Here is a 16,699-nt window from a genome sequence, read left to right on the forward strand (position 1 = left end):
TGAGCGCTCCAATAAAGGGGCCATTTGTAAAGCTCATGATCATTTTAACCCAGAGTGAAACCAGCACCATATATTATTCATTACTGCCTTCATGACAGGGTTTTTTTCACACATGCAATATGTCTCCTTTTTTAAAATTCATAACATAAAGTTTTTGCCCCACGCAGAGTGGTTAGGCTGCTTTGCAACACCCCATGAAGGTTCTCTATTCTCCATCCATACTCCAAAATCTGATCCCTAAATAAATAGGTCTAAATGCATGTATAGATTTTAGTGATTTTTATAAGGTAATGCGTTTGCTTGTAGCATGAGCTGCCACTTAGAAGATAATACAGCAATGTTACCTCCTTATTGCACTCGCCACTTAGCTCTGCTTGTTCCCTCCCTGAGCAACATTATTGGACATCTGGCTGCTCAGCCATTACTTGCTCCTTTAGGTTCACAGCACACTGCTGGGGTTATGTAATAAAAAATGCAAAGTATTTAGGACCCTGTGGGTCTCTGGGAGAACTATGGATTCTGGGGATTTCTTAGTAGTCAAGAAATTAGCATCCAAATTTGGCGCTTTACACTTTTTATAAATGAGCCCTATTATTTCCTCTCTCTGGGCTGTTTTGAGGCAATTGGACACTGGGGATTTCTTAGTAGCCAAGCATGTCATATTCCTCCTAAGGCAATACACCATACAGTGCTTGTAAGTTACTTTCAACCAATTACCAGATTAATGGCTGCCACTCATTTTAGTAGCCCAATGTGCTATTGCCCTTCAATACACACATCGTTTTTGGTGCATCTTAACAGAGCTCTTACCAGAGTGAAATCTCAGAACTCTCTGATTAATAGGATTCTACAAATCCTATACAGGTGAGAGCTGGGGAATTACCCTCTGATGAACTATATATACCCCATTGTGTTCAATTAAAGGATTCAGAGCACACACACATTTATTACAGGAGGGAACATAAATAAAAGGCCATTTTAAAGGGGAAGTAAACCCATATATAAAAAGCTGTATAATGAGAACAATTTTTTGCGCAATCCAATACAAATTTTGAAATATCCCTTGCTATTCCTTCCTCGGCTGGTTCTGCCTATGTGTACTATTTAAACGGTGCAGTACTGAAGTTCCCACAGTCCCTTGTATGCTTCTGTGATTCTCCATTTTTACAGGTAGGGTAATCACAGAACATGTTAATGAAGCCAAGCGAAACCCATACTGAATTTTTTTTTTTTTGAAGCCCTGAGGCGTTTTGCTCTATATGACAAGTAAAACCCATATATAGAAAACCCCTGGTCTCAAGCATTCCATATAACAACATTTCTTATATATTACTAAATCCCATTTTATGATAAATCAGCAACTTAAGCCACTGGAAAGCATTTCTAAGGCTAATGCCACACGAGGCGTAGGGTGGATATTTTCAGCAAGCGGAAAAGTGCTTGCTGAAAGTTTTGCCCTACGCATCATCCTACATGTGCCTGCACCCGAATGAACGAGATACGCTTGGGAGCAGGCACATGTAGCCGATAAACACATACAAATGTGAGAAAATGGGCGGCGTTTTCAGCAAGCGTTTCTCCGCTTGCCAAAAATATCCACCCTAGTTAGGAGGTTTCTGCTGATCCAGTGTCCACTTTCCAAACTTTAATCCATTTATAGAGAATTTGTCAGCTTTATGCATCCTGACATTTTTTTCTTCTAGAATACTCCTAGGATCAGAAAAAATAGCTCACAAATCGCTTTATATTTTATAGGCCAGGGCACAGCACAAACAGACTCCAACCCATTTTGGAAAAAGTCAATAGCTAACTAGAAGTTGCCAGGCTGTGTGTCTGCAGTTAATTAAGCTTGCCTTAGCTGCCAATCTCAGGCTGGCTACGAGCTTCCATTATAAAACTTTTCATTGCCCACCACTTGCATGCTCAGAAGCAAGAAATTGTGGTTTTTAAGTTCTAAAATGTTGCATACAACCTAATAATGATCATTGGTTGAAATGCTGTCCATTAGGTATGAAGTCAGACTTACTGTTTGCAACTGAATTGTAAAGTTAAGAATTTTACCACAGATGAATTGTCATAGAGAGGGCAACGACTCATAGATACATTGTTTAATCTTGTTTTTATTTAGGATCAGTAAGAAAAAAAGGGAAAGATCTTCTGTGATGGTAGAGCCTGTTAACAGGCAACAGTCAATGTTCCAAATCCAAACATGTTCTTGTGCAAACAACCTGCAGTGTAACCAACCCCTTCACAGCCAGAGGTATTTGCAACACTGTTGAAAGGCCTTCTGGCAGTGGAGGAGTCTAAAAACCTGAAGCCGAGAGGCAGATTGAATACTTTGGCTGTTTCCTTAAGTGTGCAGATTGTCCACAAACTGAAGGTCCGCTTCTTACAAAATGTTCTGGCAGTCAGTCTGATAAGTCAAAGCTTTTGCGCAACAAATCTTAAATGCACAAGACCCAGTCTTCAAAAGTAATTGCAGATCAAACCAAGAGGCAATGTCTACAGTGGAGAATTATGGGCTTTTATTTACTCTAAATGACAAACGGATTTCAATTAAAAAAACAAAAAAGCCTCCACTTGAATAATTTAGGGCCATGAAGAAACAAGCTCAATGTATCATCAGTCCTTTAGGAGTCAGTAAGATCTTGCTTAGACCTGGTGTTCATGGATGAAAAGCAGCAGCCAAGATGGAAGAACCAAATTGAATGTTACTGTAAAGGCAAGATTAGAAAAGTTAGTTTCCATCCTACAGCCAGCCAGTTACGGCAGCATAAGGCAGCATTTGTATTCCTCTATTCAATCTGAAAAGCCACATATTAAGACAGACAGAAAGCGCGAGGAATTATTCTATTGCATCTCTGTGCAAACCAAAAAAGCTATTACAGAGCTCACGGTCTATCAATGGATGCGTAAATGCTCACTGCACGGTTTGCCATAAAATAGAATCGGTCGCTTCATCATGAACAAAACACACCCAGGCCCAATTTTAGAAATTAAGCAACCAGAGGCTAAACTGGCCAGTTTACTCTCCCCATGGGTAAAAAAAGCAGCTTGGAATAGTATTGGGCTTCATTTCAACTTACACATTTCTCACTGATCAAGCCATCCTTAAAGAAAATCATAAAAGGTGTTACACCATCCTCACGGTAATCTAGCAGAGCCACCATACCATCTGGGTTCATTCTTTCTCCAGTGTAAAACTAAAGAGTAGAGAAAAGAGTGAAAACATTGCATTCCTAAATGCCACTACTTCTGCACAACCAGCACTAGATAATTAGATTAAGGCTTTGCTTTATTTCAATTCCAACATGAAACCCATCTTTTCAGAAGTTACCTGATAGTTTTTGAAGTTTCCAAGTATGAGTTTTACTCTATCTTGAATTCCTTTCATGAAGGGTTTTACTCTGTCGGGATCAGTCTCCTCAAGTTTGGCCTTGACTCTACAAAAGTAGAGAAGATTTACATTAATCACCATTATAATGCAGCCCTCACATTTATTTCATAGGAACCAGTTCTTCAAAGTTGTTATAAGATGAAAATCAGCAATAGCCAACGGTAATCTAGGCACATTTGCTTTTAAAACAAAGTCAGACATTGCTTACAAAAGGACGGTACTAAGTTTTGCAGAACTTACAGTTTTACATAATCCTTAATGTAATTCTTGTAAGAGTCCTTGGTGAAACCAGTTTCTTGAAGTTTGTGATTAATCACTATGTCCACCCCGCTGACTGTTGTTGCACCACCAATGTCCTCCTCCTGGCACTCAGCTGAAGCATTTCCACCAATAAGCGCATCATCAATTGCACCTTCTACTCTTTGGATGATCTAAAGAAAAAAAAACACCACATTAACAATGCGTGATGGAATGACTGGTAACTTTGCTTGTATAGCGAGCCAGACACTCACTACTCCCATGGGCTACAGAGCAAACCATTTAAGAGGTACAAAAAAACCCCAAACTATTAATTACCAATAGAATTACATCACTAACTGCAGCATTAAACACTACACACACTATCCATAGAGATATACCCTTGCCAAGCAGCAGGCTGGGCGCTGGACTCACCTTCCCTTCCACTTCAAAACACATGCCGTCGGGGGTTTCGGCGATCTTGTAGATATCGGAGAACATTTCATCCTCTGAAAGAACATATATAACTTGAATTAATCGTCAGAACACACAGTACAGCCAAATTACGGAATGCCCGTCTCCCATAGACTCCATGTTAATCAAATAATTTAGAATTTTAAACCAATTTCCTTTTTCTGTGTAGTAATAAAACAGTACCTTGTAATTGATCCCAACTAAGATATAAATAATCTTTATTGAATGCAAAACAATCTCATAGGGTTTAATTAATGTTTTATTGATTCTTTAGTAGACTTAAGGTATGGGGATCCAAATTACGGAAAGACCCCTTATCCGGAAGCATTCTGGATAACGGGTCCTATACCTGTACAACCAAATCCCTGGCATTTTATTAAAGGGAAAGTCAATTAAATGTAATTGTGGTTTTAGTTATGTTCATTTGAAGTGTCTACTTTGCCTTACACCAGCCTAAAAAAACACCCCACTGTGTGACTAGAAGGCATCACTGAGCCCAGGAAAGCCCAAGTATGCATTAGTACTGATAACATCTTTAATCACCTGACATTTTAGCCAGTTCCTATTCCTCTACCAGCCCAGCCCATGGTGCTATGAACTGTGGGACCCTAGCAATCAGATAAAGCCCATTTAGGGCAATAGCACTGAATAAAGACTGAATGTTACTATAACCCCACGGGAATGGCATAAAGCGGCAGTGAGGAGGATATTCACTGAGGACAGTGCCAACTCTGGGCAATATATTCGCCATCACATGAGTGCCAGGGAACAGGGCAGACTGGCAATAGAGTTTATAGGGAAGCGGATGGCGGAAGTGCAGTGATGGGCCCAAGCCTACAGAAGCCTCACACTGGCAGCCGCACCCTTCCCATGCAGGCATACAGCGGCCCGACACGGGGGAGGCGCTTCTACAGAACAGAGGGAAGTCTGGCCGCTCACACGCAGCTGCTGCCGATAAAACAACTGAATGCGGAGCATTAAACGGGCCGCGAAAGGCGCCAATATAACAGCTGGACTCCCCCGTATAGTACGGAATATATATAGTACGGAATATAGTACGGAATATAGTGGCTCAGTCCGGCCCCCTCCCATCCGCATCAATGGGACAGCTGCAGCACCAAGCTCCGCCCCTCCGCCAATAAGTTTGCCTAGCAACACCCCCTCCCCCTGGCTGCAGCCCCAGCCGCCCATGACGCAGTTTGAAGGGGGGGAGTGGGTGGATTTGGGCAAAATTGCGACACGCCGAGCGGCAAGTCCTCGCCTGCCGACTTAGAAGGAACTAGGTGGAAGCAAGAAGGGATACGGTCCCGGAGACTAACTTCCCACCCGTGTAACATACGCTCCTCCTCCAAGTTCCAGGCTACCCGCAGCCTCTCAGCCCAAGCAGTAATAGCCACCCGCCGTAATCGCCAACAATGAGAAGTCTAATACTCCATGCTGAACCCGGCTGCCTTTCGTTCCAGAACTTTGAATGTAGTCCCCCGGGGCCGAACGCGGGGACAGTGCCGGAATGTTCCAAAAGTTGGCGCTCAATCCGCCCCCCCCCCCACACGGACACTACCAATAAATAAAATCGTCCGCCTGCCAGATCTCTTATTTTCCAACAATCTAGTAAAACATGATCTCAGGGGCCGATCGGATTGCAAGGGGAAGCCTAACTCACCAGTGACGGTGTCCTTGTAGATGATCATGTTGGCGGCCTGGGTGTTGTAGTGCCGGAGCACACAGGGAGGATCAGTGCCGGCGGAGGGTGGGGAAAGAAAAGGAGCGAGTCAGCGCCTCACTCGACTCATATAGAGCGTCGCAGCCCCTGTGACGCAATTAGAGCATGCGCGTTGCACCAGGACGAGATCCGTACACGCCATGCTCTGACGTCAATTAGTGTGGGAAATGATGCTGCGGTGTTTCGGGGAGGCGCTATGTGCGGGGGCGGAGCCTGGCTTTTCGTCAGCTGGGCTCTTCTTTGTGCGGCTCTCAATGTAGCAGCGGCCTCTATTGGTCGGTGTGGAAATGACACGTATTGTTTGCACCCAAAACCATTTTTTTTCATAGTGAGAAAATGCCAAGCAACTTTCCAATATACATTCAGTAAATAGGTTCATTGCTTTTATGTTTTAGTCATTTATTCATGTTCACTTTTTTGTAATTGGTGTAATAAGTATTATTTTTTGAAAGGTTACATTCTATACGCTGCTAGGATTGCAGCTTTTTCTGGAAAAAATACTAGCTATCCTGGTTTGTATTTTTCCTGTTGATAGCCTTGGTGGTAAGTACAAGCTTGGTAATCCTATGCACTGCTGGTACTGACTACTGAAATAAGGCTGCTTATTAAAGGAACAGTAACACCAAAAAATGAAAGAGCTTTAAAGTAATAAAAATATAATGCACTGTTGCCCTGCACTGGTAAAACTGGTGTGTTTGCTACAGTAACACTACTATAATTTATATAATAAGCTGCTGTGTAGCCATGGGGGCAGCAAATCAAGCTGGGAAAAAGGAGAAAAGGCACAGGTTACATAGCAGATAACAGATAAGTTCTGTAGAATACAATAGTGTTTTATCTGTTATCTGCTATGTGCCTGTGCCTTTTCTCCTTTGAATGGCTGCCCCCATGGCTACACAGCAGCTTATTTATATAAATTATAGTAGACTTTCTGAAGTAAACACACAGCTTTTACCAGTGCAGGGCAGCAGCACATTATATTTTAGTTACTTTTATACACTTTCATTTTTTGGTGTTACTGTTCCTTTAACAGACCTCAAACACTTTAGAAATGTGTATACTAGAAAGTCCCAAAAACTGTGGGGATTACTCCTATAGGAGCCCCATGTTGGCATCTTCTGCTGGTTTGTTTCTCTAGGGCACCTGTGTTTCCAGCTAATGAAGCAGCAGTCCCAACCATTTTTGCACCACGGACCGGGGGTGGGGAATAGTAAAACAATAAACTAGTGCATAGTATACAATTTAATAAGTACATATATAATGTAAATGTATTTGATAATACCATTTTATTCCTATTATACACAGCTGGTGTCATGGCAATAGGGTTGCCACCTTTTCTGGAAGTAAAAATTACCGGCCTTCCTATAATTTTGCCTTTTTTCCCTATTAATAACAAGCATCATATTTACCAGCCAGGCCTGAAAAATACCGGCCAGGTGGCAACTCTACATGGTAATGATGTGTCATACGTGTGATGCTCTTTAACACATCGGGGAGCTGGGATCGCAGGTTATTGGGGCCATTTTCATTCTCTTTAAAGCTATTATAGGATGCATCTGGGAGCAGAGGCAGCCCGGTTCTGCACAGCCCATGGCGTGGCACAGGTCCACAGGCCGGTGGTTGGGGACCCCTGTAATAAAGGATCCACCAAGAGAAGGTTGATGACATGGCACTCTTACTGTAATAACCTGGGCCGGTGCTGGTATCCAGGGTCTCAGGCATACTTCCCAACTGTCCAAATTTTCGCCGGACAGTCCCTCTTTTGACTGCTCAACCCGCAGTCCTGGATTCTTACTGAAAAGTCCCTTGTTTCCCTTTGAACTCCTGCACTGAAGGTAAAAAAGATACAAATTTAATTTAAAGTAGCTTTTGGAAGAGAGCCCAGATATCTTAACAAGCATCACCTGCACTTAGATACATTGTTTCTCGCTTTTAATTAAATAAGTGGGCTTTTGGCAGAGAGCCCAGAAAGGTAAAAAGCCACACCTGCACTGAGATACAATTGTAACTAATAAGCTAAAAAGGTCTCTGGGGGAAACTGAGACTTTCAACTTAAATTTCACCTTTTTCAGCAAAACTGTAATAACATATAAAACAGGACCCCAAAACCCCCAGAGATGTGTTCAAACTTTAAATAACCTGCCAAATGTAGTCAAATGGGAGTGGTATTTAGGGGGTGTGGTCACAAAAATGGGTGTGGCATTTGTTTTTGTCCCTCATTCCGTTTTCAAAATGTTAGGAGGTATGGTCTTAGGTAACCAATAATAGTTGGGAAGTGCCTAATAATCCCCCAGTGCTATTGAAAGCACTATGTACCTGCCCCCCCATGAACTACAGTTTCTTTGTGCTTTAAACGTTCCACAGAAATAATTTGAGGTCACAGATTCAGGGTCGGACTGGGGTGTGAAGGGCCCACCGGGGCTCCCGTCCCAGGGGCCCTGCAGGTGCACTCATCCGGGCACGTCCTCTAACCACCCCTCCCCCGTAGGGGCCTCCCTAACCCCCCTCGCAGGGCCCCCACCCGACGTCTTCCCCCAAGCGCATAAATTTGATGCATCAGGGGAGGAGAGTTCGGTAGGGGGAGCGCCGGCAAGGGTTGGGTCTGGGCCACCGGGGCCCACCGGGATTTTTCCCGGTGTCCTGGCGGTCCAGTCCGACCCTGCACAGATTTAATTTATGGCAGTGTGTTTGTTAGATATAAACGAACAAAAGACCTTGTTTTCGCACACCCTCAGCTCTCCAAAAAACTTCACAGCTCGGTGCACACTGCTGGAGGGATCGGCACCCTCCCAAACAGCCCAAATAGAAACAACAGCACTGGCACTCAGGAGCTGCATACGGGACTAGCCCTTTAGATATCTTTATTACGGAAATGCAACGTTTCGGGGCAAAAGCGACCCCTTTGTCAAGCATGGGGCTAGTCTCGTATGCAGCTCCTGAGTGCCAGTGCTGTTGTTTCTATTTGTTAGATGAAATACATTGGTAGAATCACCATAAAATTAGAAATATAAATACTAAATATGGCACACACAAGAAGAATAGGGCAGGCAGAGCATGGCACACACAGGCTGCATAGGACAGGCAAAGTATCACACACAGGCAGGGTAGGGCAGGAAGAGTATGGCACACACAGGCAGCATAGGGCAGGCAGAGCATGGCACACACAGGCAGCATTGGGCAGGCAGAGTATGGCACACACAGGCAGCATAGGGCAGACAAAGCATGGCACACAGGCAGGGTAGGGCAGGCAGAGTATGGCACACACAGGCAGCATAGGGCAGTTAGAACATGGCACATACAGGCAGCATAGGTCAGGCAGAGTATGGCAAACACAGGCAGCATAGGGCAGACAAAGCATGGCACACAGGCAGGGTAGGGCAGGCAGAGTATGGCACACACAGGCAGCACAGGGCAGGCAGAGTATGGCACAAACCGGCAGCATAGGGCCCTATGCTGCCTGTGGGAGGTGAACCTGGCAAAGGTATGTTCTGGAAGTTGGTTAGCAGTTGGAAATAGCCTTTGAATTGTCCCTAAGGTGTGTAATTATGTGCTGGGGGTTGCTCTGCTATCCACAGGGGAAGGGGAGGAGGCGGAGGCATATGGATTTAAGGGTGTATCTTAATATGACATAATGTAATTCTTTCACATATGAATGATGGTTTATATCTCTGCAGTGAGGACCAAGAATTTGGGTTTTTGCCCAAACTGGCTCTAATTATCGGCCCTCCACTATGTATGCTAGACAAATTCCGGCCCTCTGCACCACAGAAGTTGGACAGCACTAATCTATTTGATTGCCTCAAATCATCCAAAGAACGGCTTCAGAAGCACACTGAACAGCCAGGAAATATTGTAAAACTTGGTCTTTATTCATATCATTAAAACCTTGACAGCTGACGCACGGTTTAAATAGCCCATTAATTAGTGACATCACACATTATATAAAAACAAAAGAAAAAAGAAAAGGAAAAGGAAAAATGGATTGCCCCCCTCCCTCACTGATGTAATAGTCTTAAAGGCTACAATTCTAGCACTGAGGCATTAGCATACTACTGCAAAAGGAAATGGTGGGTTTAAGGTAGTGTGCTGTGTGCTATATATTCTATGTCATCCAAGGAGGCTTCATATTTATGGATTGTATGCCCAATTTCTAACCTGGCCTCGGGGACATCAGGAAAATCCAGGTAAGGTAGAGTACTTAGGCTTTCTTAAGGTCCCCATACACGGGCCGACTATAGCTGCCGATATCGGTCCCTTGGACCAATTCGGCAGCTAATTGGCCCGTGTATGGGGAGAGCAGAGCGGCCTGGCCGACCGATATCTGGCCTGAAATTGGCCAGATCTCGATCGGCCAGGTTAGAAAATCCGGTCGGATCGGGGACCGCATCGGCTCGTTGATGCGGTCCCCGATCCGACTGCCCCATTGCCGCCCACATAATCCGATCGTTTGGCCCCAGGGCCAAACGATCGGATTATTTTTTTTTTACCTAAATGCTCCCCGATATCACCCACCCGTAGGTGTGGATATCGGGGGAAGATCCGCTCGCTTGGCGACATCGCCAAGCGAGCGGATCTGCTCGTGTATGGCCACCTTTAGTCTTTTAATCCTTTAAATCCATTTAATAAGTTTGGTCCTAGCTGCTCTAAAGAAATGCTTAGCCTGAAAGTTTGTGTCAGTGTGAAAATATCTTTGTGTGTGGAAAGAGAAAGTTATCTATTTATATGCTAATTAACTACTTAACAGAAGTGTAAAGGTCCCCATACACGGGCCGATTCTAGCTGCCGATATCTGTCCCTTAGACCGATTCAGCAGCTAATCGGCCTGTGTATGGGCACTACCGGCGGGCCTGCCCGACCGATATCTGGCCTGAAATCGTGCAGATCTCCATCGAGCAGGTTAAAAAATCTAGTCGGATCGGGGATCGCATCGGCTCTTTAATGTGGTCCCTGGACCGACTTTGCCTATACCCGCTGTAATAATTTGATTGTTTGGCCCCAGGGCCAAATGACTGAATTAGCCTGGATTCTCCCGATATCGCCCACCCGTAGGTGGGGGATATCGGGAGAAGATCTGCTTGCTTGGCGACATCGCCAAGCGAGCGGATCTTAAGGTGTATGGGCACCTTTAGTGACTGTAACTAAACCCTTTGGCTGCTAGAGTAGAGTCTAAGGCTAATGCCACACCATGCGTATGGTGTATATTTTCGGCAAGCCGAAAAATGCTTGCAGAAAATACGTGCCATGCGCTCCTCCTACCTGGCACATGTAGCCGAAATCCGCATAAAAACGCGAGGGAATGCAAAGTCTTGCTTTTTATGTGGATATTGGCTTCATGTGCCTGCATCTGAGCATACTTCAGTGCTATAATAGCATTAGTAAGGATGCAAAATGTATCAAAGGGGACCTGTCACCATAAGAAATATCCAAAATAAACTTTACTTACACTATATAAACTACTTAAATCTTGTCGCCTTCAGTCTTGGAATTCACAATCACAGCAAATAGACAGCTGGCATTTTGTGAAAATTGCTAAGTCAAGTTTTGCATCATTCCAAAATATTGTTTATGCACCATGTTGTGAAGTTTTAACCAGACCCCTTAAAGGAGAATGCAAGTCAAAATTTAAAAAGCATACTGCCCAATAGTCCTCCTATTGTTTAGTAAAAACGCCACACTTTTGGCTCACCTAATCAAATATTTACTCAGTCACACTTACTTCACATTTTCTAGAACAGGCAGCCATCTCTAAAAAGGTATTCTCCCTTCCTTTCCCTCCTTGCTTCATACTGCACATGTGTTTCATTCCCTCCCCCCCCTCCCCTCTGGCAGATCCGCTTCTGATTGGCTGGTGGGCATGTGTAGCTCAGAACAGCAGACAGGATCAAGTTACACACATGCTCAGAGAATAGGAAGGCTGCCGCTGGCACCTACAGGAAGGGGAGAGAGATGCAGTGATGTCACTGTAGTCTTCTGTAGCACGGTGGATTATATTTTGATTTTATAATGATTTACAATAATATATACATCTGCTTTGACATATGAATCAAATCTTAGGTTTGAGTCAAGTAAAAGCAGCAGATTTTGGGACATCTATTGTCCAGGTACAATGTCTTTGTTCTATGTACAGTGGTGTGAAAAACTATTTGCCCCCTTCCTGATTTCTTATTCTTTTGCATGTTTGTCACACAAAATGTTTCTGATCATCAAACACATTTAACTATTAGTCAAAGATAACACAAGAAAATACAAAATGCAGTTTTTAAATGAGGGTTTTTATTATTTAGGGAGAAAAAAATCCAAACCTACATGGCCCTGTGTGAAAAAGTAATTGCCCCCTGAACCTAATAACTGGTTGGGCCACCCTTAGCAGCAATAACTGCAATCAAGCGTTTGCGATAACTTGCAACGAGTCTTTTACAGCGCTCTGGAGGAATTTTGGCCCACTCATCTTTGCAGAATTGTTGTAATTCAGCTTTATTTGAGGTTTTTCTAGCATGAACCGCCTTTTTAAGGTCATGCCACAACATCTCAATAGGATTCAGGTCAGGACTTTGACTAGGCCACTCCAAAGTCTTCATTTTGTTTTTCTTCAGCCATTCAGATGGATTTGCTGGTGTGTTTTGGGTCATTGTCCTGCTGCAGCACCCAAGATCGCTTTAGCTTGAGTTGACGAACAGATGGCCGGACATTCTCCTTCAGGATTTTTTGGTAGACAGTAGAATTCATGGTTCCATCTATCACAGCAAGCCTTCCAGGTCCTGAAGCAGCAAAACAACCCCAGACTATCACACTACCACCACCATATTTTACTGTTGGTATGATGTTCTTTTTCTGTCTCGTCGGTCCACAAGGTATTTTCCCAAAAGTCTTGGCAATCATTGAGATGTTTTTTAGCAAAATTGAGACAAGCTTTAATGTTCTTTTTGCTTAAAAGTGGTTTGCGCCTTGGAAATCTGCCATGCAGGCCGTTTTTGCCCAGTCTCTTTCTTATGGTGGAGTCGTGAACACTGACCTTAATTGAGGCAAGTGAGGCCTGCAGTTCTTTAGATGTTGTCCTGGGGTCTTTTGTGGCCTCTCGGATGAGTTGTCTCTGCGCTCTTGGGGTAATTTTGGTCGGCCGGCCATTCCTGGGAAGGTTCACCACTGTTCCATGTTTTTGCCATTTGTGGATAATGGCTCTCACTGTGGTTCGCTGGAGTCCCAAAGCTTTAGAAATGGCTTAATAACCTTTACCAGACTGATAGATCTCAATTACTTTTGTTCTCATTTGTTCCTCAATTTCTTTGTATCTTGGCATGATGTCTAGCTTTTGAGGTGCTTTTGGTCTACTTCTCTGTGTCAGGTAGCTCCTATTTAAGTGATTTCTTGATTGAAACAGGTGTGGCAGTAGTCAGGCCTGGGGGTGACTACAGAAATTGAACTCAGGTATGATAAACCACAGTTAAGTTATTTTTTAACAAGGGGGGCAATCACTTTTTCACACAGGGCCATGTAGATTTGGAGTTTTTTTTCTCCCTTAATAACGTAAACCTTCATTTAAAAACTGCATTTTGTGTTCAATTATGTTATCTTTGACTAATAGTTAACGGTTTTTGATGATCAGAATCATTTAAGTGTGACAAACATGCAAAAGAATAAGAAATCAGGAAGGGGGCAAATAGTTTTTCACACCACTGTATATTGCTGGGTAAACAGTAAACACAGGTATTGTTACCCAGCAAATATCCTTGGAATAAACAAACAGACAGCATATAGACAATACACTTTATGTACAACTTATTTGAGAAACAAATAAGGCTTTCTACAAAGTAAATTGTCTAGTTAGGTTTTGTTTATGACAAAAGTTTGTACACAATATTGCACAATAAGTCAGCACTTGGTGTAGGGGGTTTGCAAAGACCTCTGGTATAAAAGGGAGCCTCCACCATGTGTCAGTAGCTTGGTTATCGGGAACCTGAAGGTCTTGGACCAAAGGTTGTGGGGCTCCCCAATTGTGCAGAATTGATGCAGAACTGGCTATGCTTGTAACTATAATCATACAAAGATAAGTAAATCTATTTGATTCTATTATTACTTGTGTGTGTGTAAGTTATTGCTCACTAACAGTTTATCAGAAGGTTTAATCATTGATCCTGCATATTTATTAATATTTGTCATTAATGCCAATTAATACAAATTATTAATATTAATAAAGGTTCACCCCCTTTATTACATCTTCACACTGCTGTAGGCTGGCGGCACCATATCTCAGAGAAGCAAGCAGGGATCTGGGAATTTAGATATGCAGTAAGTACTTAAAAAGAATGCCTTTAGCCTTACTTTTAATTTATATTAACCTTTCATTGTCCTTTAAGGACAGAGATGTTGATGTTGCTTTAAAAGAGAAGTTTATTGAAGTTTATGTGGAGAAATGTAGAATATACACTTCACCTTTAATCCTTGAAGGTGTGAGGTTTTATACCCTTTTTATTGTTACTCTGATAAGAGGGGGCTCATATCTCACATGATCCTGTCACTATAATAGTAAACAAAATGGGAACAAAATATGCTTTCTATAACTCACTGACAGTATACTTTCCATGTATGTCTCCATCCAACACATAACAGAGTCCTTTACTAAGTGCCAAATGGATGCTTGCATAAAAAAAATTGCTATACAATGTACTATTAATCCTAATGCACACTGAGCATTCCTTGAGGGGAGGTCTGTCTGTGCTCCATATGCTTCACATGTATTGCTTTTGATTCAATAATATTAGCAAAGGTCACAGGCAAAGCGGTGTTTTGGACAGGTCTGGACTGGGATTCAAAGTAGGCACTGGCATTTCAAGAACATAGAGGCTTAAACAGCCCCCATCAGCCCAATAAATAGTACAGAAGCCCCTCTGGCATTTTCCAGAATCCACAGATTGTCTGGGCCTGGTTTTGATCACCACTGCCCTTTTTTATGCCCTTACAAATACAGGAATGGCATCTCTTTATCTGCAGTTATCCACAGATACTGTATCTAAATTACTGGAAGGCCATCTCCCATAGAATACATTTTAAGCAAATAATTTACATTTGTAAAAATAATTTCCCTTTACCCTGTAATAACAAAACAGTACATTGAACTTAATGGTAGATAAGCTGCATGAATCCATATTGGTGGCAAAATAATCCTCTTGGGTTTATTTAATGTTTAAATGATCTTTAGCAGACTTAAGGTATAGTGATCCAAATTACAGAAGATCTGTTATTTGGAAAGGTCCCAATCATTCTTAATAACAGATCCTATACCTGTGAAATATACTGAGCACCTTTTATGTATACCAGAAACCCCAAACAGTAAAGTAACCAAGATAAAATGTATATATGCAACGTCCCCATCCACACCCACATGCCAATGACTGAAATAGTCAGACAGTGCCAGGGCACAGGATTCAGGTCTTTATTGTGCCCCCTCTTCCGGTCGCAGGGTCTGCTGCTTGCTTGTTACACTACCGCCATCAGTGTGTTATGTGACTTTAACATTTAATAAGGCCTTGCTGCATTAAAAATTCACCGCAACAAAAAATTTGCAGAGAAAACAACCACCCATTGAAAGAGATTTCTCCATAACCTGTGTGGTATGGTCACTATCAGGAAACCTGGGAAAGTTCAGCTTATATATCTCCCAGGTTCCTAACAGAGTGGTTCCGGGACTACTAATCCAGCAGGCATCTCAGGTAGACACAATTGGCAGCTTTAGGCTAAGGGCAGTGGCACACGGGGAGATTAGTCGCCCGCAACCAATCTTCGTTGTCGTGGGCGACTAATCTCCCACAATGCCATCCCACCGGCTAGAATTTAAATCTCGATGTCCCAAAGTCACCTAAAGTCTCAAGAGAACTTCGGGCGACTTCGGGACATTGCAGCAATGCGTATGCCATCCCACCGGTGATTTACATTATAGCTGGTGGGATGGCATTGTGGGGAGATTAGTCGCCCGCAACAATGAAGATTTGTCGCGCGCGACTAATCTCCCCGTGTGCCACTGCCCTTAAGTAGAGAGCTCCAATCTGGGATGTAAAGCCTGGGGCGCTATCTCGGGCTCCAGTCAAGTGCCGCCCCTTTGGCCAGAGGACCAAGTGCCTCTCTACCTCATTCAACAGTTGGAAAATCCTATACCTCCATTAGCTAAGAGGTATCCACCTGCTGATAAAAACAGATCCTATTGAATCATTGCGTGTGAGTCCTACCCGAAGGCATGGGCTCCGATGCTCATGTTTCCAAGGCTGTCGCCAATGAACAGCATGTGCAGGTAGATCCACCTTCGCTAAAGCTAGGGTGAGACCCGCCAAGTCTTGGCCTGGGGTCAAGCCCAGAGGACTATGACACCCATCCAGGGTGCACATATCAAACACAAAAAAGGTGCTGAAGTGTGTGAGTGCAATGCCATTGATTGCCTTGAAAAGGCTGGGGTGGCCGGAAAGAAAAAAAAAAGAAAAATACCTCCTGCCCACCTAATGGCTGGGGCAAAAAAAGTGAAGCATGATTAAGCAGAAGGAGCATGTGCAAAGCCCCTGACTAAAATAAGCCAGCAGCTCTCCCTTATGGCAACACAGCTCCTCCACTTTCATAAAGCTTCCGCTTGGCAACCTAGAACCAAGTGTTTCTAAATTCGATACTACACTTGATCTTAGCCAAAAGGCCAAGACGCGATAAAATAAAAGCATTGCCTTACATACACTTTGCAGACAGAACACCAACACCAAATTTCCTTTTTCCTGCTGTTCCCACACTCTCTTATCTGTCCCCCTTTTCCTGGCTCCTGTACAAAATCCAAGATTACTATGCATTCTATAGCGGAACGCACAGCCATCTTGAAATTTTTTCTCAAGGAGATA

At 43.3% G+C, this 16,699-nt stretch overlaps 1 protein-coding gene, 1 non-coding gene and 1 pseudogene across 3 annotated transcripts; all 3 read right to left on the reverse strand.

The window, feature by feature from the left end:
• Window positions 1-2,093: 2,093 nt before the first annotated feature.
• Window positions 2,094-5,987, reverse strand: tpt1 (tumor protein, translationally-controlled 1). 2 transcript variants are annotated; one of them, NM_001008073.3, is given in 6 exon segments: window positions 2,094-2,714; window positions 3,087-3,203; window positions 3,338-3,443; window positions 3,638-3,828; window positions 4,070-4,143; window positions 5,772-5,987. In NM_001008073.3, coding segments are annotated over 6 exon segments (519 nt in total). In that variant the 5' UTR covers window positions 5,800-5,987; the 3' UTR covers window positions 2,094-2,711.
• On the reverse strand, window positions 2,784-2,914 carry LOC116409375. Its single transcript, XR_004221816.1, has one exon. It is a non-coding gene; the product is annotated as a small nucleolar RNA SNORA31 (small nucleolar RNA).
• Window positions 5,988-16,340: 10,353 nt separating the features above from the next.
• On the reverse strand, window positions 16,341-16,515 carry LOC116409059 (annotated as a pseudogene).
• Window positions 16,516-16,699: the final 184 nt, after the last annotated feature.

Source organism: Xenopus tropicalis, chromosome 2, assembly GCF_000004195.4.
Source record: "Xenopus tropicalis strain Nigerian chromosome 2, UCB_Xtro_10.0, whole genome shotgun sequence".
Taxonomy (NCBI): domain Eukaryota; kingdom Metazoa; phylum Chordata; class Amphibia; order Anura; family Pipidae; genus Xenopus; species Xenopus tropicalis.